At 42.1% G+C, this 20,520-nt stretch overlaps 2 protein-coding genes across 3 annotated transcripts in view; both read right to left on the bottom strand.

The window, feature by feature from the left end:
- Positions 1–6,476, bottom strand: part of adgra2 (adhesion G protein-coupled receptor A2) — a 53,127-nt gene extending 46,651 nt beyond the window's left edge. Inside the window, exon 1 of one of the 2 annotated variants that reach the window (XM_074671231.1) lies at positions 6,084–6,476. In XM_074671231.1, coding sequence (XP_074527332.1) covers positions 6,084–6,391 — 308 coding nt within the window. In that variant the 5' untranslated portion in view covers positions 6,392–6,476. Of the gene's footprint in view, positions 1–1,443; positions 1,584–6,083 lie in introns of those variants that run through there. The other variant, XM_074671233.1, reaches the window with a different exon arrangement.
- A 5,131-nt stretch (positions 6,477–11,607) lies between these two features.
- pdlim2 (PDZ and LIM domain 2 (mystique)) overlaps positions 11,608–20,520 on the bottom strand; it is a 47,874-nt gene continuing 38,961 nt past the window's right edge. Inside the window, exons 8-10 of the mRNA XM_074669276.1 lie at positions 16,221–16,369; positions 15,370–15,481; positions 11,608–12,812 (exon numbers count right to left, since the gene is read on the bottom strand). Of these exons, the coding sequence (XP_074525377.1) occupies positions 12,620–12,812; positions 15,370–15,481; positions 16,221–16,369 (454 nt within the window). The 3' untranslated portion in view covers positions 11,608–12,619. The remainder of the gene's footprint in view (positions 12,813–15,369; positions 15,482–16,220; positions 16,370–20,520) is intronic.

The following is a 20,520-nucleotide window of genomic DNA, read 5'->3' as shown; positions in this document are numbered from 1 at the left end:
AACGTTTTAATCATCAAACACAATGAGGCGATAAGTGAAATACACATTTATCATTCACACAGGCTGGCAGCTACAGAGCAGCGCAGTAGGAGAGTGGATTTGTCCTGTTTCACTGCTGTAACTTTGACCTGTAAGGCCACAATAAACCGAGGGGTTGTGTGGCATTGGCAGGTGCTGAGGCTGGGTATCCAGTGTCAGACTTTTTGTTTGCTTTTTTGATTTACTGCTGACCACTGCCCCATCTAACATGTGTGGAAGGGAGCCCACTCCCCCTTCTCTCAACACCTTTCCCCACATAAATAAACCCTCTCGCTGCAGGAATGCCTGGGGACCAGCACTCGCTGTGCTATTAAAACCCTCCTCAATGATAACTCCACTCTTCAAGATACTTCATACTGCCGTCTCAAAGCACAATGACTCATAGACGCGACACAAACCACCAACACATCTGCAAGCCCTTTTGGTTGCAGTCCACACGTGGGCCACAAGTAAGAAACCTACGCTGTGACTCAGGAGGTAAAATGGTGGTTATAAGACGCAGATTAATACTGTAGCCAGGAGATAACCTCTGAGGGGCTGAGTTGACTTTGAGTGAACGGACACGCCGGGGACTCATCAAAAGCTCTGAACTGTGACAGACTGTTTTAATTAGATAAAGAGAAACCAGACAAATGTGGGGTTAACTGTAAAAACAAGGCTCTCCACCCCACCAAAAGCTCATGGCAGGATGTCTTAAATAAGCGCATAAAACTCCCAAACATTTCCAGTGACAGACTGCTTTCATTTGTAGTGTCACAGGATTATTTCGACAAACTTTAAAGCTAGAATAAAGCTTCACCATACTGCTCATCTGTTTTTAGTCACCTAAATATGAATAAAAAACATCTTCTTAAGAAGTGAGAAGTGTGAAGGCTGACACCTCTTTTACTTCACTCTGGTAAATGCTGCTTACATGAGCTAATAAGCTTAGCTAAACACATTACTTAAAACAACAGAAAACAAGATATGTCCTGTATAAGAGTAACAGGAGGGTAAGCAATACCCAAAGTGTTAAACTACTGCTGAGGATGTAAATCAGATGTTTCAGTCAAGTTATACTTTTAAGTATCAAGGAGAGTTTCATTTCTTTAAACCTTCTCTGCTGCTAGCTTTAACTGTCTCTGTCTCTTAACACAGTTTCTGCTTTCAACAAACACAAAAACCACATAAAGCTGAACTGAGGAAACATGAGGTAATATATTTTTGCTCTTTAAATCACATGTTGGCACAAATTATCATGTTTTCAGTTATTCACGACACTTCGTGCAGTGTAACTCACTTAGTTACAACCCCCCATGCACTTCAGTGATGCAGAAAACAATCTCTGTCCATTGGCTGACAAGCTAGTGACTGCTCACCTTAGCCTAGCTAATTTAAAAAAATGTAATAAGGGCAAGAACTCACGTTTTTCAGTGTAACATGATGAAAGAACATCTAATGAGGTTAATGTTTGCCTAAAAGCAGGCTGAGGGCGTGGTCACACTGATCCAAACCGTGCCGTGCTTAAACACGATTGGCCCCCGCAGCGCTGTTTCCCAGCTGGAGAGTACGGCCAGCGGTCACGCGCTACCCCTTTATGAACCAGGCTTTAGCGGGTATCACACATGCGCATGCCGCGCCTACGTCATCGAGAAGCGTCTGTATATGAAGCGCGATCTCATCGGAGTCAGCACAATGAGACACAGAGAGCACTGCTATTACTTTTGGGGACGTTTAAACTCATAGTAGGTCGTTTTGGCCCGACACAGCCCTGTATCACCCCGCTTCGTTTAAAATGATTGTCGAGAGATGCGCTCGCGGTGATCATACGTCATGGATCACACGCGCTGTCCGCGTGCTTGTGCTCGTGCATGAAGTAAACCGTGCCCAGCCAGCACCTCTCCGAAGCGTGCCAAAGCCAGTGTGACGTGTCCTGAGTTAGCCTTGGACTGTGTTAGCTTACTGTTTCCCAGGTCTGTAAGCTAGGTTAACGCAACAACTCCACACAGCAACAACTAACACAGCAGGTACCAAGGCACTTAGGAAGAATAAACATCTAATGACCTTACTCCTCCGATGTATTATCAAATTTAGTTATTTTTAATGTATTTTACTAAATATTTAAAATCTTGTGACTGTTTCTTACTGTCAGGTCTTAGACAGGGATTTTCTTTATCCTTATGTCATCTGTGGTTAGTAAACCAGCTTGAGTGTACACCAACACAAACCAGGTGAAAGAGAAGGTTGGTTTAAGGCATCAGTACAACATTTGGTCAGGAAAAATACCCCTTTGCACTGCTGAAAGTATTAGATTAAAGCACAAAATCTGATGATTAAAAAAAACTCAAATAAAAAATTAAATCTAGAAACAAATGGACCTTTATAAGTTTTCCCAAGTTTACAACAAAAAGAAATGCACTCTTTTTTACATTAAAACAGTTAATAGGTGCCCCAAAAATAAAGTATACTGAATACAGGCAAAAAATCTAAATTCTTTTTTTTTGTATTCTTAATTTTCCAACATGAATGCCAAAAGATGAGAAAAATATCACTGATCTAGATTTCAAAATATCTGTATTAGAAAGCCATGATTTAGGTGGCTTTAAGTTTTAAAGAAAATGTGTTCATGCTAAAAATATGACATTGGCGTATATTATTGCATATAAAATGGGTCTTAGGATGTTTCACTGTATCAGTAGTTGTGTTTTGCTCTGTATGGTGTTTCTTCCACATTGTTTCTAGATGTGTTTGTACAAGTCCTAGCCATTTAGCCATTCCCCTGACTAATTGGGACAGAAAAGAGATGAAAAAAGACATTTTCAGGCTCAATTTGATATCAAACCATAAACTTAAAAATAAAAAGTAAAATATTTTTAAACAAGGTTATTTATTTAACATGTCTCAATAAAAGTATTTAAATCTTTGCAAGTGCCAAATAGTTTGCAGTGCATGTATGACTTATGGAGTGGTGTCAGTCTTTGTCTGTGACTTTAGCTAAACAGTCACTCGACCCACTTAGTGTTGCCTTAATAAGAACAAGGCCATTGTTTAGCCACACATGCCAAAGGATAAACTGTTACTTTAACATCCCTGACCTTTCGCGCTAGAAACAAATTTTACTACCACGAAAGTAATATTTTTATCTCTATCTTCTGAATGCCAGCCGGCAACACTGATAAATTGGGCTCAAGTGCAACTGTGCAGACAACAGCTGTGGTGTACTGCAGCTGTCTTGTGTTAGGGGGCATCAGGCCAAGGACGGGCACCCTGACCCCCCACCCTGAGCATGTGTGCCCAAGCTGGCACCAGCTGAGCAGAAGCCATCAGTCACTGAGGACGATGACAGCAAAATACGCCGAGGGAGGAGCAGAGTTTAGAACCGGGTGGAAACCACAAGCTATGAAGCACCAGCACATTTCACACATAGCCTGCCACTGTACGCGCTCCTCATTTGTCTGTTCTCCATTAAAACATTAAAACAAGCACAGCTGCCAGCACACAGAGGAGGTGCTGCTCTTTTTCTATACCACAAGTGTGCATGCTATACATCCATCAGCATGCTTGGACTCTTTTCACTGTCAAAATAACAGAAGTTCCTCTTTCATACAGAGGAGACTGATAATAACAGAGACTTGGAGCAATGCTGATGCATCAAGGAGGTCTTCTCCTCCTCCCTTTCACCCCAGTGTCGAAGATCTGTTAGTCAGGGGCTGGGGAGTTTTCAGTCTCCAGGGGCACATCCCTCTGAACCGCCTGCCAAGCTTCTCCTCTCCCTCCTCCATCCTCTCCCTCTCTGCTCACCCTCTTTGTTCCCCTCTTCTTCTGCTCCTCCTCACGCTCAACTTTCCTCATTTTCCCCACTTTCCCCTTCAACAACAGCACTTTATTTCTGTTTCACACTCTTATCTATTTCCCTTTCTCTCCCCTTCCGCTCCTCTTCCTCTCGCAGTGCTCCAGCTCCTCTGCAGCCGTGCATAATTAGGCCTAAACACAAGGCTGCACAGGCTCACATCTGGAAGGAGTTTAGACATGGCAGTTTCCTACCAGGACGGCTAAATATTTAGGTTGAGAGTTACTGCGTGTGGATGAACTCATGATAGAAGGGGGTGGGAAGGGGAGAGAAACAGGGAGCTGGAGATAAAGAAAAAGAGGGAAAGTGGGATAAAAGATGGCGGATGGCTGAGAGTAGCAGGATGCGTTTTAAAGCAGCGATAAGCGCGTGTTCAGATAAATGGATAAATGTAAAATCTGTTATCACAGAGCAGCTCAGGCTTTGAAAGCCAAGGGAGGAGGTGATAATGTCAGGCTGACTGGTTGCTTCTTTACGGCTGGCAGGAACAACAAACAGCCAACTAATAGTTTTAATAAACAAATCCCCGTTGGGATTTCCCATGAGGCTGAGGGGCCTCAGCTGGAATGTTTCACGGGGGCCAGCTGTTGTGCATTACACATAGCAGCCGGCCCCGGAAGCCCCAAGCCTGGTGTCCTCCAGCCTTCGCCCGCTCAGCATGGAGAAGAGATTCCTCCAGGAAAGAGAGGGCGGCACGGGCAGCCGGCTGTCAGGCCGTCCGACGAGGGAGGGACTCAGGCGGCGTAAGGCACAGACAAGGCTCCCCTGCTGCACCTGGGATACAGTCTGTAGTCTGTGAGCAGGGCTGAGGAATGTCAGGAATAACACGAATATCAACACAAGTTCTCACATTCCACATCTGGAGTTAATGTCATGAGCAAGGACTGGAGTAGGGCGCTTGAGGAACCAAACCAGTCTTGGGGAAAATGAACTTTCCAGACACCAGAGCTAAAGGTAAAGAGGGCGGAAATGTTTGCTCTGCGTACACAGCGTCATAAATGTGTCGCAGAATGCTTAGACATGCGCTCAAAAACAGCTCAACCCAAATTAGTAGACGCAAAGACGGAAGATTATCTTCAATCACCTCGACCACTGCCACCCAACTCTGTTCCCCCCTCTGGTTTCCAGAAATGTGTTCTCCAGATGTTTATCCTTCCTTTATTAAGCAAGAAACATAAGGGCCTATAAATGGACTGCTGGCTTGTTTCAGCTCTCCTGGGGCATAAATCCCCTCACTTTACCTCACATGCTCGCTGCAGAGAGGCAGCCCAACCTGTTTTTTAACATCGTGCCCATGTGTAGCTAACATTTCCCCCACTGGGTCAGAGAACAGAGACGGTAACGCACTGTGGGAATAAGGAGCGTCTACAGAAAGTCTGAGCAGCTGTGGGAAAAAAAGCTTTCGACAACATTACACCCCAGAAATATGTGTCACTGATAGATTAGTGGTGCATCCATCTTAAGAGATAGTGTGTTTTGGCGCACAGTGTGGGCCTTACAAGTTCAGTCCAAAGATACCACACAAATAACTTTTTCTTAATTAAAAAATACCAAACCAAGCCAAGAACTGTTTCTGTCTAATTCCCACCAAATGCTCTGGGTGTTTTCTGATATAAAATACACAAAATAAAATGTGTTTCTGTTAACTCTGGTTCCACAGAGCCGAGTCAGACACACTATGTTAACAGGGTGTTGGTGTGGAGAGAAGGAGTAGTCTGAGTCAAACTCTAAGTGACAGACGTGTCAAAGAGGCAGGGCCTTGATGGGTGTTACAGTCAGCCTGCCCTCTCGCTGATCTTCCCTAAATGCTTGACAGAGAGGCGATGCTCAGCCCTCCGCTGCAGAGTTAAACTAGATCAAGATGTAAACTTCTGACCTAATAAGCCTTATTACTGCAGCTAGGCCTCAATACAGTTAAACCTGAGGTCATGGGTTCAGAGGCATGGGTGTGTGGGCCTTAAGGGACACGTAACATCACTCATGTGTCCATAAATACATGAACACAGTTTTAATATTTCACCAAAGCTAAGAAAAAGGAAGCCAGTTCATTTCCAGACATTAAAACAAAAACACTACAAATCCTCAGAAATGAGGTTTGAACGAATCATTGCTATAGAAAAATATATGAACTGGAGGCATCATCCTGTGACCCCAGCATGCTGATCATACTACAGTTTAGAGCTTGTAATGAACTTGTCAGAGTGTTCACACTCACAGGGTGACGGTCCTGTTGGGCAGCAGGCTGCCATCCGGAGGTTCACTCAGCTCCTCCTTGTTGCAGCTGACCCTCCTCCCCACAGCCTGGCCCTGGACGCCGTGCGTTTTCCCTCGCTCATCCGTGCAGCTGCAGCCACTGGTGGAGGAAAGCAGCCCGGGACAGGCCGTGGAGAGCCCGGGCTTGGAGGCGCACAGCAGGAGCAGCATCAGTACCAGACGCCCCGGCAGCGGAGGGATGCCAACGCTGGGCGCAAACATTGTCCTTCGGCTGGAGCTCACCTCAGCTGCACCCCCGCCTCCAGTCATCCCATATCTCCAGCATGAAGCTCTCAAGGCGGGGTGGGTGAGGGGGACGAGAGGAATATGAGTTACCTTACTGTGGATCTTGAAAGAGTTGGTTAAGTTGACGGTCCACTCACTCCGTCATTAAAAAAAAAAAAATCAGCAGCCCTGATTTTCAAGCACTGTCCCGTTATGTCAAGGCAGCCCGGGCGCACAGCTCACACTGCTCAATATGAATTCAAAGGAAGTGTGCGTCCATCCTGACGCCTTACACACCTACACACATGCGCAACTTTCTGTCTTCAAAAAGTTGGTGTCCGCATTAATTACCTCGAGAGGTTTACATCACTGTTAGGAGACTTGGGAGTGTCCAGATTACCGCTATCTTCCTCTCCGAGAGTTAATCCAGAGGTTAGTGGGACACCAAGAAGTCACAGCCACAGACTCGCTGTCATCTATTAGAAAAAGTTGAGGAAAAAAAGTGTAACTCAAACTTTTCTCAGTTGTACCGCTGTTCTTTTGAAAGTTTTCCTCCGCGCCTCTCCCGGATCCTGAGGGTGTCCTTGGATACTCCTCCAGAGAAACGCTGAACACGTTCAAACGTGGTTAAAAACTTCCGACGAGACGTGTGCTGATCTAGATCGGCTCCTGTGTAATTCCCCAAATCTAGCGGTTTTTGCCTGCTTGCCTCTGTCACACTCAAACTCACTTAGTTACAACCCCAAGTGCGCCTGTTCCGTCTGCGCCTGCGCACTGGTCCCCGCGGTCCTAGCGCATTCAGCTTGGACAGAGACAGAGGTTTTTCCATGAAAGCAGAGTGGGGACGCACCTGAAGGCAGCATGCACACCTTCATCACACAACTCAGGAGGTTAAGTTAAGGTTTCTGAGACTACAGAACACAAATGTTGCAGACCTATTCCTGATAACGTATTCCCAACTTTTGGGTAAATTTTAGGGAATTGCATATTAAGTCAAATGCATATTCAAGATTTTGAGAGACCACTTCTAAACCTTTTAGTGACCTTCAGGTAAAACAGAAAGATAATAGTCCTTAGAAGAAGAAAACATGCACTTTATGAGGTTATAACACAGGCCACTGATGTTTGAAAAGCAGTGGATTGATTAGAAATGTCTGCATCCATCCAGACCGTAGCAAGCAGGAAGGTCTTGGTTTCAAATTAAAGTTATGAATGGATGCTGGGAGTCTCTGGTGTATTGTGTGTGAGAGAGAGTCGATCAAAGGACTTTCATTCAAGCAGCAGGAAGGAGAGGAAGCAAAAAGTTTTTCAGATACACTTCAGCAAATCTCTGTATTGTTGTTGCAGAAAGAGTCACAGTGGAGGTCAACAGTAAGAAAATAAAATGCAGCAGAAAGTGAAATGAGACTCGGCTGTCTTTTTGTAGACGTAGCACATATTAGAGGTGAGTTAGTGCCTGTTTTTCTACACCAAAAAGCATTTATTTTACATCTACTTGGAGGTCACTGACAACATAAAGCTGCCAATAAATACTGTATGGGATTGCCACAGGAGCTCAGCTGTAATTGCAGCCAGAGTTTCAACTGATCTGGTGAACACTGATGAGAACTGGAGACAGACAGTCAGAGTGAAAGTGAGTGTTGTTTTTATGCATACTTTAGTTGTGATTGTTTTAAAATAGATCTATGGACTGGCAGGGCTCCAGCATCTTGATTAAACTCTTAGATTTAGAGATACTCTGCAAGAAAACCATTCTAATGACTCAAGTCTTATGTTGAAAGAATGAGTGTTTTAAAATAAATATGAAGTTTCCTCCCGAAAGAATTCAGCCTTGGTTCCAAAAACTACACAGGATCATAAACTTCCTCAAGGTCTGCTTTTCACAGTTTTGCCTTTGTGTGTGGAAAGTTCCTGAAATACATTTCTCTTTTCAAAATACTGTTTGATATCCAAGAGACCCAGGAGGACGGTGAGTCCAGCGATTCAAATCTGGAGAGAGTTTGAAAATATGAGAAGGTGAAGCAGGAAAGCTTTTGAACAGAAACCTTCTGCAATTGGGCTTGACATGTATTCGCTGACAAATCCAGACTGCAGGCACCTCAGTCATGCGAGCACGGCCTCCAGTATAATGGTGCACTGTGCTCTGACCCGCACGGTGGACCCCGGTTTGTTATTCCTGTATATGATACTGTACTCTGGAAAGCCTGTGTGATTACTGAAATAAAGCACAAGGAGCGGGCGGGCGCCTGAAACAGAGGGCTGTTTATCCAAGCTGTTAAATAAAGCTTCAAGTACAACACCCCCCTCTGACTCTAAAAAGCCCAAATCTCTCTCATCTGGTGAGCACAGTTTCCATTTAAAATGTCACGTCCCAAACTGCACATTACATCAAATTGTACTTAATGGCATCCAGACAAACTTTAATGTCGTTCCAACATTTTCTCTCCAGCCCTCCCTTGCTCCTTATAGCAAAGCAAAGCAATCTCTCCGTCTCCATGCTCCACATCTGGACTCCATTCCAGGTGGGGTGTTGAGAAATGGGAGAACGTCGGAGAGGAAAGGTGGAACGCAGAGCAGCTCCCAGGCTCAACAAGGAGAGCTGAGATAATGTCTTCAGGGACAGTTTGGAGGAAGTTAAGCAAGCTTTTGAGATATGAGACAGACCATACATGAGGTGAATGATGAATGGACATGTTCCTATGGTCATGCCTCGAAACAATATGTTTTTTTTCTCTCTCCATGCAATCAGGGATGTGAACCAGAGCGACTGACGGCTCAGATTGAGGCATACTTCAAGCTTCTGCCAGAGAATAAACAAAAGAAAGCCGGGGAGCAAACAGCAGACCTTCTCCAAGGCTGTCAGTCCTCTCTTGAGGAGGCCATGACATCTAGTGGTGTGACGTGCAGCACACACACGCCCCGCCCCGTCTGTCAGGCTAACCAGTCTTTCCACTTCCTGCATGAATGGTTTTCATTAAGGGTTTATGGGGGCATTAAAGCTGCTGGTTCAGCAGTTTATGAGGTTATCAAATCATAATGTGGAGCCATATTTTGGCACTAAATACCTTTGTCCATCATTAAGAGTTATAACTGGCGGCAGACCTGGGAACAGTAGCATTTAATACACTATGGACAGCTTATTTATAAAGCATCAGCCTTATGATGTTATCATTGCCCATTTTTGAACAAGTTAAAGTTTGATCATTAATTAAAAAAAACTCAATATATTTCTGCATGCTTATACAAATTTTTTTTGTACATAATTCATAGTTTGCAGACATCTGTATCTGGAACTAAATGAGAACCTTATGCCAACATTGTCTTGTTTTAGTCTTTGGAATAATACTGAAACAAAATCTAATATTTGAATACAACATGTTCTGAAAATATTGATGTATTCATTCATTTTTATACCTTTAAGTAAGCATTTTTCACCCAGTTTTTCCAAAAGGCTCAGGTGTATCTGAATCTGAACCAATGCTGCCCTCTTCTGGTAAGCAGAGTGAATTGACATATTCTTAAAACATCCTTCCAAGTTTTTCTTTTTGCTTTGTTACAACCTTTCTTAGTGAAAATACTAAAAGTATGCTTAGAAAACCCAAATCAATCTTTGTTTTATTCAAGTTCAACCTCCAAAGTTCCCACAGAGTGACTTAAGTGATAACCCATCCTGAGGAAAGCTGCATTTCTGTGCTGCTGTTCTGTCAAACTTTAGTGACACCCTACTTGACAAACCTGTCCTCCCAGAACAGGGATATGTCCGCGCCCCATTTATTAGCAGTCTGGAGGAGTGAATGGTGAGCTGGGAGTTTGAACAAGAATCAGATTAGTTACTCACTGTAAAACTGGTCTTAAAGTAAAATATCAGGGTGAGATGTTGCTGGAATATTGGGCTGTGTGTAATCGCTCTGAGGTCTTTCATGTGCTTAGTTAGCTATGTTACCAGAACAGACACAAGCAAGACATTCAGTAAATCTTCATCATATAAATCATCATTTTAAGGACTGTGAGGCCTACCTGGGAAAGCGTGTGTATTTCTTGGATAAAGACTCCGTTTCCCATGAGCACTTGCACCAACTGTTGTGAGGATGTGACTCTTGATAAGGCCTGTGTTTGTTTTGGAGCAGATAAATGGAGATCAGATCTTTTTTACACTACCTTTCTTTGTTCAAGAAAAGCAACAAGGTAATGTTTTTATTAACAGTTACATAACACTATTGTTTGAAAAATGTCAACAAGCGAATTTTGTAAACTCAGATTGTACTGTAGTTGAGAAGCCAGCTGTATTGTATTTAGTGCTAACAGACCACTTTAGTGCAACTGCTACATGTGGGTTGGAATAAACATTACAAAAGTTTAGCCTCAGTTTTAGCCTTTAACTCATGATTTTTTACTCTCCTGTAAATCTTTCCTCTGCTCTTCTATTCCTTTTTGCAAGTTTAGCTCCAGTGTCCACCATCACTACAAGATTAATCAAAGATATTGCTTTCAGCAGGTTTAATTTAAACACACAACTGTCACTGGATGCTAATATCCACGGACACTTAGCCTAACCGTGACAGACCAGGACGTAAACGTGTGTCAATGATTAAGAATTCCTCCCAAACCAAAAGAGCACACAGACTGCAGAGTCTGAGACCCAGTTCATGATAAAAGAACCAGAAACTATGTCCAGAGTTAATTTTTTAACCACATTCGTTGCTGGTGTTTCAGTGTAAAGTGTGACCCTGTCAACTGGTGACTCTCAGCCGTTAATCACTTATACCGTTGGTCGAGAGTCTTCAGTTAGCATGGCCGCTATTAACTCCAGAACACCAGTTGTTCTCTGACGGTCAAAACTTGATAGACGTTGCCTCTGTTGTGTAGTATCGTTTCTAAAAACTGACCACAGAATAACCGTACATTTTAATGCTGTGAACAGGTTGAATTTAGTGTTTAAAAAGCGCTAATTTGTCTGAATGAATGGAGCTAAACGCGGCTTCTGCAGCCAAGATGCGTGCGTAGCTTTATGATGACGTAGACTGATAATCCCCATAGACCCCCTTTATAAACCACACCCACTGGTGCATCTCAAACTAGAGTTACTGTTGGCAGTTAAAACTTTATAAATGAAACATCATCTAACAAAACCTGTTAATAAGAAGATAACTACAGTCAGAGCCGGATGATGGAAAGTGATCTGTCATAAAATCAAGGGAAAAAGAAGAAAAAAAAAGTAAGTTAAGCTCTCACTTTGTTTAAATAACGCATGATAAGGCATCATCATCATCATCATCATCAGTGAGGAAGCTCAGGTTGTGCGATTTTATTAAGTGCCACATGAAATGGAAACATAGTGTATCTCTGAGTACTGCTGTAACTTGACAAGTGTAATATCACCATCAACTCTTTCCACACTAAATGTTCTGTGCATACATCATGCTCTCTAAATGCTCTATATCATAGAATACAGTTCAATCACAAAACATCAAAATATTTGTCTATTATATGAATCTATAATCCCTCATAAGAAACAAAACAGCAAAACAAGCCAGTAAATATGTTTTTTTTTTTCATCATTTCTACTCATAAATTCTTCTTACAAAAGAAATATAGAAAACACTTGCGGGCTTTTGGCCTGACTCTAGCAAAAAAATCACAAACTGCTTTGTGTCTGTAACACCTCAGACCTTCCTTGTCTTTCTCTCACATACTCACACACACACTCACAAACACACACACACAGTCTCACACAGAGGAAAGTTGAGCAGAAGCCACTGCACTCCTGCAAGTGAAAGCATGAACCCACACAGCACTATTGGTGTACAGTACATCTTGAAGTTGGCATGCGGTGTGGGTGAGATTTTGGTCCCTTTGTGTCAGCAGGAGGTTCAGCTGAGAGTCCAGATCCTCAGAGTCAGAGAGATGCTCCTGATGAGTTTGTCTAAAACGTTTGAGTTTATAAAACTGGCCGTGTGTTAATGTAATGTGGCTGGAGCCCACAGTAGCTGTGCATCATTAGAGCTAAGAACAGACCTAAAGAGACCGTGGCAGTTTGGTTATCTAGAAAAAAAGCCCCAATTCTCATAAAAATGGAGGAAAAGCAAGGGAGTGGATCATTGTATTGCAAAATGTGGTTAAATGTGATCACAAAAGCATATCCTGTGCTGTGTTGTTGACCAGTGTCCACCTCCACTCCCGTTATAAAGGTCTGTAACTGAGTCAGAAGAGGTGGAGCTCCAGGTAGACACGCAGCACTCTACATCCAGAGCAGAGCAGGTGGGGCAGGCGGACCTAATAGCGGGGGGACACGGTGGCTTGAGGGTTGTTCACTTGGTTTTGGTGCCTGTGATTGGCGTGCTTCTCACAGTACATCTCGTCTCCAAACCAGAAGTGACCTCTCATCCTGAGGTTAAGGCCGCAATCTGTACAGGTGTAGCACTCTGGGTGGCGGTAGATATCATCTGTGATGCGTACAGCCAGCGTGCTGTGGAGACATGGATGTGGTCAGACGGTTAAGATAAACTCCATCAAGAAGAGAAGTTATTTCCTCATCTCCAATGAGAACAAGTTAAGAGCTCCAGTCATCACGGAGAATCATCTCAGTTTAGTTTGGCTTAAAATTTTCACGGTATCCTAACATTTTCTGAAATATTACACAATACAATATCTACAGCCTCAGCTAGTTTGCATTTCTAGTTCCTAAATACGCAACACTAAAACTGTAATTAGTTTATCTTGAAAGTAGAGTTTTTCTCCAATATGTGGTTGACCTCATCATGGAGCCATTTTAAAAAAAAATATTTGGAATGTATTTTACCAAAAAAATCCTCACAGAGAATAAAAATTGAAACATAGCAGCCCCTGGTATCAAAACATCACACATAGAGTTTAACAGGTGCAAACTCATTGTTTTGTTCTGCAGCACCTTGAAACCAGAAATACGCATTAGAAAGATACTTAGTCTAACAGTCTTTTACAACTGACACTTTGCACAAATATACATATAAAAAAAACACCCACTCACATGCTCTCCATTTAGTGAAGAGATAGATATAGAAGGATGATTTCAGACACTATCTCCATCATACTTTTTAGGGGTAGAAGTAAAAAAATAGATGTATCGGAGTATTTGGATTTCCTGGAAATCCTAAATCTGACTCAGATGTCATGAATTTTTGGGAAAAATATGGCTCCCGATTAGGGTTGGGAATCGAAAAACTGGTTCCTGTTGAGAATTGATAAGAAATGTTTCAATCCATCGACAACCTTTGTGCTTAATGATTCTCTTATCCATTCTTAACACTATGCCAGAGCTACAGGACCTTATGTGACTAGTCTGCAGCTTTCTTAGTTTAGCAGTTAGGTAAAGCTTCCCAAGAAATCCCTGTCCAAGGATTTCTAGCTTAAAGTTTTACTGACAAACTGAAGACACAAAGGAATCTACATCACTCTCTCACAGGAGATTTCTATTCAATACATTCAACATGTTAAAAATCTCCTTATTTACCAAAAACAATATTAACAAAATAGCTCTAGCTTGATGCTAATGTAAACGATAAATTGCATTGATACATTGCATTTTTTGTTTCGTATTGTACTTGATTGTTGTATTGTTGTTTATCTGTGTGTTTTGTCTGGACTGCTGAGTTCCTGCCTGCAAACCAAATTTACCGCAAGGTATAAATAAAGAAACCTTTGACCTTTGACCTTTGATATGCTAGCGGTTAGCAAACATCGGTATAACTGTGGCTTCAGAGTAGAATTTCAACTTTCATCACAGAGGCATGTCACAGTTACTCTTTTTAAACAATTCTGAGAACTCCAAATGTCAAAATACTTTCAAGCAAGTGAAAGAAAAGTTAGGCTCATGGTTGGTTTCATAGCTACAGCAAGGTTCTAAACAACTTAAATTAACGCTATAACCACTTCAAGACAGTAGATGGCTTACTTGAGTCAATAACATATTACAAAACTGTACATCACCATCATATGACGTGCAATTTTTACTTATTCATTTATATTTACGCCGGGAGATTTCCAGATCCAGTGACCAATTGCATATTTATTCACTTGAAAAAAAACAGTTGATAAGAGAATTGATATAAATAAAATCTTAGCAATGCCCATACCTACTCCTGATATACTTTGTAGACATGATCATCATCATCAGTTAACTTTTCACTTGGTCTGGTGTTAAAAAAAGCAAACCACAATATCCCAAAAATCAGAAATATCGAAGAATCATGATTTAAATGGAATCGGCGTCCCAAAAATCGTAAAAGAATCAAATCAGGAGAACAGCCTATCATCCCAGCCCTACTATCTGAGCCTTGTAAATAATACTAATTACTCTTTCTACATTGCAGGGTGTAGCCAAATTTTTGTTGGATAAAAAAAGTTTTCTGACATTTATGACACAAGGGGCCTACGCTATTCTTTTTTATTATTATTCTGTTGCTTTCTATATTTTTTTAATTACTTAAACAGTGTCTTGAGTGTATGTAATGCATTATTATAATTATTTTTAATATAATTGTTATTATAACTCAGGTTAGCTAGCTTCACAGTTACAGGTCTTCATTGCTCACTCACTGTTCAAGCCAATCAAAAACAATCAGGGGTCCTTTCCTCACTTATTGTTCCAAGAAGCATTTCTGTGTGATAGATTAAGCAACACCTTGGTTTTAATAAAGAAATGCTAATTAATATCTGTTTTTTCATGGAAGACAAAGGAAAATATGCAAATGCATTTTTTATTAAATCAGTAATACTAGAATAAAAAATATCTGTGATTAAACTTAAATACCAATGAGTGAGGCAGGTCTTTCCAGCACATTTATTTATGAATGCATGGTGAGTTTAACCAACTGTAAGTTTGGACTGAGAGTGATCAATAATAGTTATATCTACAGTTGAGGCTGACACAGGTCTGCTGGATGCTGGAGGAACATCTTCCCCTGCAGGCCGAACCCTCACTGAACTGAACTGACACACCTCTGTTGATCCAGTGAACGTGTCACTGCAGGCGACGGCGGACTTACAGAATGCTGGTGCCACACTTCTCACAGGTGTGGTTTTTCCGGATTCCTCCCACTGCCGGGCTCGTTTGGGGGGGGTTTGGAGAGAGTTTCCCAGGGAACCGCAGGGCTGCCTCTGGAGCACACACACACACACACACACACACACACACACACACACACACACACACACACACACACACACACACACACACACACACACAAATACACACCAAATGAACACAGCTGCTCACTGTGCTGTTCCAACAGGTCTGCACTTCTCTGTTCATCACATCAGTACCATGTTTGTCTATCAGTGGAGCATGTTTGTGTTTGTGATCACAGCTCATCACCCACGGGACACGCTTAATGTCATGGGTTTGCACACATTGGTCATTACCACGTCATGAAAGAATTTGATCACAATCTGGATTAATTTACCCTGACGTTTATCAAACCAAAGGGGGCAAGAGGAAGACAGATAGTTTCTATGATGTGCTGTTCATAACATGAAGGGCTCAGCGGGGAGCTATTCACACCCAGCACAGGTGAGGACCAGATGGACAGATCTGACACTGGTTTGCTCTGCACAATACACCAGGGATGATTAAAGGTAAACCATCCGTGTGAGGGGTCAAAGGTATAAACCCACAGCATAAATCTAAAAAAAATGTATACAAATCAAATGAAACAGCTTGATAATGATTGATTTTCTAGTTAATATAAGAGCTGAGTGGTTATCAATGAAAGCATCACTTTAATCTTTAAGAGTTTTTCCAGATCGTGTTTGAAATAGAGACTTTTGACAGCTGCATGTGGGAAAAGGCAGTAGTTACTCCTCCTTTAAACTGTGCACACTGTTTTTTGACTCTTACCCTTCTCATCAGCCTCCAGGACCTCCTGCAGCATTTTGAAGGTGTTAGACTGACGAGGCGCTGTGCGTGACTCCTTGTTCTCCTGGATCATCTTGTACACCTCTGACTCCTTGTCGAATCTCTGCATGGCAAACTCAGAGCTTGAACTGCTGTAGAGGGAAGAGACCACAAGTTGTCACACTTTCAGAAATGCTACGCTGATCTCCTGGTGATGCGTTCAGGAGGAAGTGTACGTTTATGAAAGACTCGTGAGTCTGGTTCAACTAAATCCAGAGGAAATGAAGGAGAGGGCAGCAGCTGCCTCTGAGGCTTTGACCTTTGACCATGACGTCTAGATTGCTCACCACAGGCAAGAGGCCAAAACATGGTTTAATCACATGTACAGATCAACAGACTCTGGCATATCCTCTTACCAGAGAGACTGATCGGACTTAAAAAACAGCCTTAAGGTAAAAAAAAACACAGAAAACAGGAACTGTGGAGCCTCTGAGGGAGAATTTGTAGGGCAGAGCTATTAGGTTAAACCTTATTTGTATGAACATCCACAAAACAACTTCTAACTTTCATCTTGTGGGTGTTTCCTGAGGAGGAGGAGGAGGGTGGAGACGGGAAGCTTTCACCTTCAGGTAGTTCACGCTGTCAGCTCATTAAGACATTAGAAGAAAGAACAGTAGCTCATTTTACAAGCAAATTCTTTACCCCTGGTGTGAAGGAGAGATTTTATTTTTACTACTTCTTCCACACTTAATGTGATGTTGGAAACAGATCCTTCCCCACTGTGCGTGACAGATTCAGGATCAAATAATGCACAGCACAAAGTGTGTTTCTGCGTATTCATCTGCAGGGAGCTGGAGAGTGTTTGCTGTCAGCAGGAACCGGTTGGTACACAATACACAGGCCAGGTGTGGTTTGATTCTTTCCACCTGTAGCCTCTCTGTCAGCCCGTCTCAGGCAACTTAACCTGAACGACTGTCCCATCAGTCGGCACTTGTAACAAATCTGCCCAAATATTTACTCTCTAACCAACACCTGTGATGCAGAGGATGTGCTCTGAGACAACGACCCAAGCCTCCAACACAACAACATGGAGATGCGTTTTTATTAGGGCTGTAACTTTAACGCGTCAATTAGATCAATTAATTACAAATACGTAATTAATTAAACTATTTTTTAATCCCCTGACAGCACTATTTACCACACAACAGCTGATGTATGTACTTGAAAGTAGTGTCTACAGAAAAACATCTTCTGAACAAAATAAACAAGATTTTTTTGTTTAAACTTGTGTATGAGAATATTCAATGATTTAGTGTTCTACCAAAATCTGTTTGAATTGAAAAGTGTTGCTTCTGATGTTGGATATTGATGTGATTAAAATGCGATTAATTACGATTAATTAATTACAAATGGCCTAATTAATTTGATTAATTTTTTAATCAAGTCCCACCACTTGTTTTTATGCTTTGCAGTCTGCAGTTTTTATAAACCCCAAATATCCCTACATGCTGGCGTTCTTCCTTGGTGATTCGAGTCGTGCACATTGAAGGGTTTTGCTCTCAGGTCTGGGAAACACATGCTCAGCTGGCTGAGGTCAGGTGACAGACTCGGTCAGCCAAAACATTTAGCTGTTCCTTATGAAAGACTTAAGTTAGAGGAGGGTTTTGGATCACTGCAGGACTTAAACCTTGCAAAAAATCATGGACACTCACTGTACTTTTAAATCCAACCTGATGAGGAAAATGATCATGAAGGTTTAACATGGAACAATCATGCCTGTTTTTATGGTTTTATACATGTTTTGCAGCCGAGGGTTTAGGCCTTTTGCTAAACAATCATGGCTGGAACAAGAGATAGCAAACAGACAAGACAACAAATACGCGGCTAAAGCAAACGCTCAGACTTTTTTCCTCTGCATCCCGGAGCGTGGTTCAAATTGAAACCAGACCTCTAAAGAACACCCTCCAAGTTCTCCACATGCTCAGCTCCACCCTCGGTCCATTTCCCCCTTCTCCGCTTCACTCCCCGACCCTGCTGAAATTGCAATCTCAAAACAAATGGAAAGTCGAGGTCAAACGGGAGGGAAACAAATAACAGAGGAGAGGGTGAGAGGGAACAGTGATCTGAACAGGCAGTGTGTGCAGACTCCTGCTGAAAGAGCAAAGATTTCACAAAAGAAGGTTCCTCCTCTCTGTTTTCTGCTTTTTAAAATCTTCTCCCATCCATACAACCAGTGTGTGCTGCTTTCTGAAGTCAGACTCAGCTTAGGGGAACCAAGATTATCATCTAGTCAAAGCACATGAATGTAGCCATAACATGTCCAGGATTACAAGGCGAAGTTACACACACATTTGTCAAAGCAGTGCAGAGGAGTAAGGAACTTATGTTTCCAGACGAGAGAAAAACAAGTGACAAAAGTCAAAATGACAAGACTCACCTCAAAGAGAGAAAGAGGGAACAAAGAAAGAGAGCTCAACTGTTTTTTCCCGTTACTGTCCCTGTTTCTCTGACTCTGCAGCTCAAACTCACATAGAGAAGGAGAAGAGGCACAGACATGCGGATGCAGAACACACACCTCTACCCGAACCAGAGCAGACAGACAAACAAGAGTTCGACCGAAAGGTGTGCCTCCAGGCTCAAACTCATTGGCCATGCGACACAAAGGGGAGGGAGCGTGGGTGTCACTGAGTGTGTGATTGGCTGGGAGCAGCAGGGAGAGGCTTTGTGAGCAGGCTGGGGGCTGCAGACGGGGGGCCGATCAGGGGGAGTTAAATCAGACCGTTTTTTGGGAACACAAGCGTTTTGGTTTGACTGCTGTGGCTGACACGTCATATCTCTGGCCCCGGTTACCCGAGGGGCACGAGGGTCAAAGTCAACCATCCTGCGCTGTGAAAACACCAGCAGTTCTCCAGCTGAGACACAGCACACAAAGGATCATGAAGACACTGAAAGAAGATTTTCTGCTGGCACAGACAGCATAAGTGAGTCAAAGTGAAGGCAGCACCTGCACACTATGAATGAGTCAAAATACAGCTGCAGCACCTCATCAGAGGGAGCGGACAGGAAAAGCTAACTGCAGTGCAGGTGGCTGACAGGAGATAGTTTTTCCCAAAGGCTCAAGATTCATTAGAGAACGGTCAGCTCGGCGCACAGCTGGAAAACAACTTCAGCAGCTGCTCAGCTGAGCAAAGGTGACAAGTCTGTGTTAAAAAGTGTGTGACTGAGCACAGGAGACAACTACATGTTCAGGGTCTCCTCACGCCTGTTAAAAGGTCATAAAAATATACATTCACAGGAAATAACAACAGGTGTCAGGAGCTAATTCTGAAAGTTTTTAATGTTTCTTTTAAATGAGACATAACTGTGAGCTAACATCATGCTTACTACAAATCTTTAATTATCAGGAAACAGCTGTATTTGCCCACAGATGACGCTGAACAGCTGTCTACTTATCATGCTTTAGTTTGTTTAAGAGGACATAATTACCTCTGCCAAAGAGGTTATGTTTTTGGGAGAGTTTGTCTAACTATCTGTGATCAATATAACTCAAAAATTAACCAACAGATCTTGATGAAACTTTCAGGAAATGTTCAAAATGGGATAAGGAAGACGTGATTAAATTTTGGAGGTGATCCAAATCACCGTCTGGATCCAGGATTTTTTTAAAGGATTCTTTATCATTGTGAGGTAGGGCCCGTTTTCACCATATGTGTATATAACTCTACATTAAATGGTCAGATTGTTTAGCAAAAGAATACAAGATCAGGTCATGATAATTTCTGACAAATGTAAAGGTACGATCCAAATCCTGGCAATATTCTGGATACTAAGATCTGGAATATGAAATATGTACTAGGTCATCATAATTTATAACACTGTCAAGTAACAAATATTGTAGCCGAAAAAAAATGCAAATTTTAATTCTTGAAGAGAATATTAATGTTTTTTGTAAGCTAAATAAAAATAATAATAATAAAAAAAAAAGTTTTGTTTTTTTACTTAAACATTTAAAAAATGTATGATGTGTTGTTCTGTATTTTGAGTGTCTTAAAAACCTTATTTCCCAATTGACCAATAAACCGAATTCCATCAAAAGCAGATTTTTCTAAAGTTGATTAAAAAGCTGCTGGATCCTAAAGTTGTGATCAAATTTGCCCCCAGGGGCAGACTGACTAAAGGACCAAGCAACTTTCACACCCGATAAGTTTTGAAGCACAAAATGAGCCAAAGCACATGCAAAGGGTTAAATGTTCCACATTCTGCAGGCCAAACAGTGTCACTGTGCACCAGTGTTGTTTGCATG

This window comes from Halichoeres trimaculatus, unplaced genomic scaffold, assembly GCF_033239565.1.
Source record: "Halichoeres trimaculatus isolate MK-OKI-2021-1 unplaced genomic scaffold, fHalTri1.1 fHalTri1_scaffold_5, whole genome shotgun sequence".
Lineage (NCBI taxonomy): Eukaryota > Metazoa > Chordata > Actinopteri > Labriformes > Labridae > Halichoeres > Halichoeres trimaculatus.
Note: the sequence above shows the minus strand (reverse complement) of the source record. Positions and strands in the feature narration are given on the sequence as shown.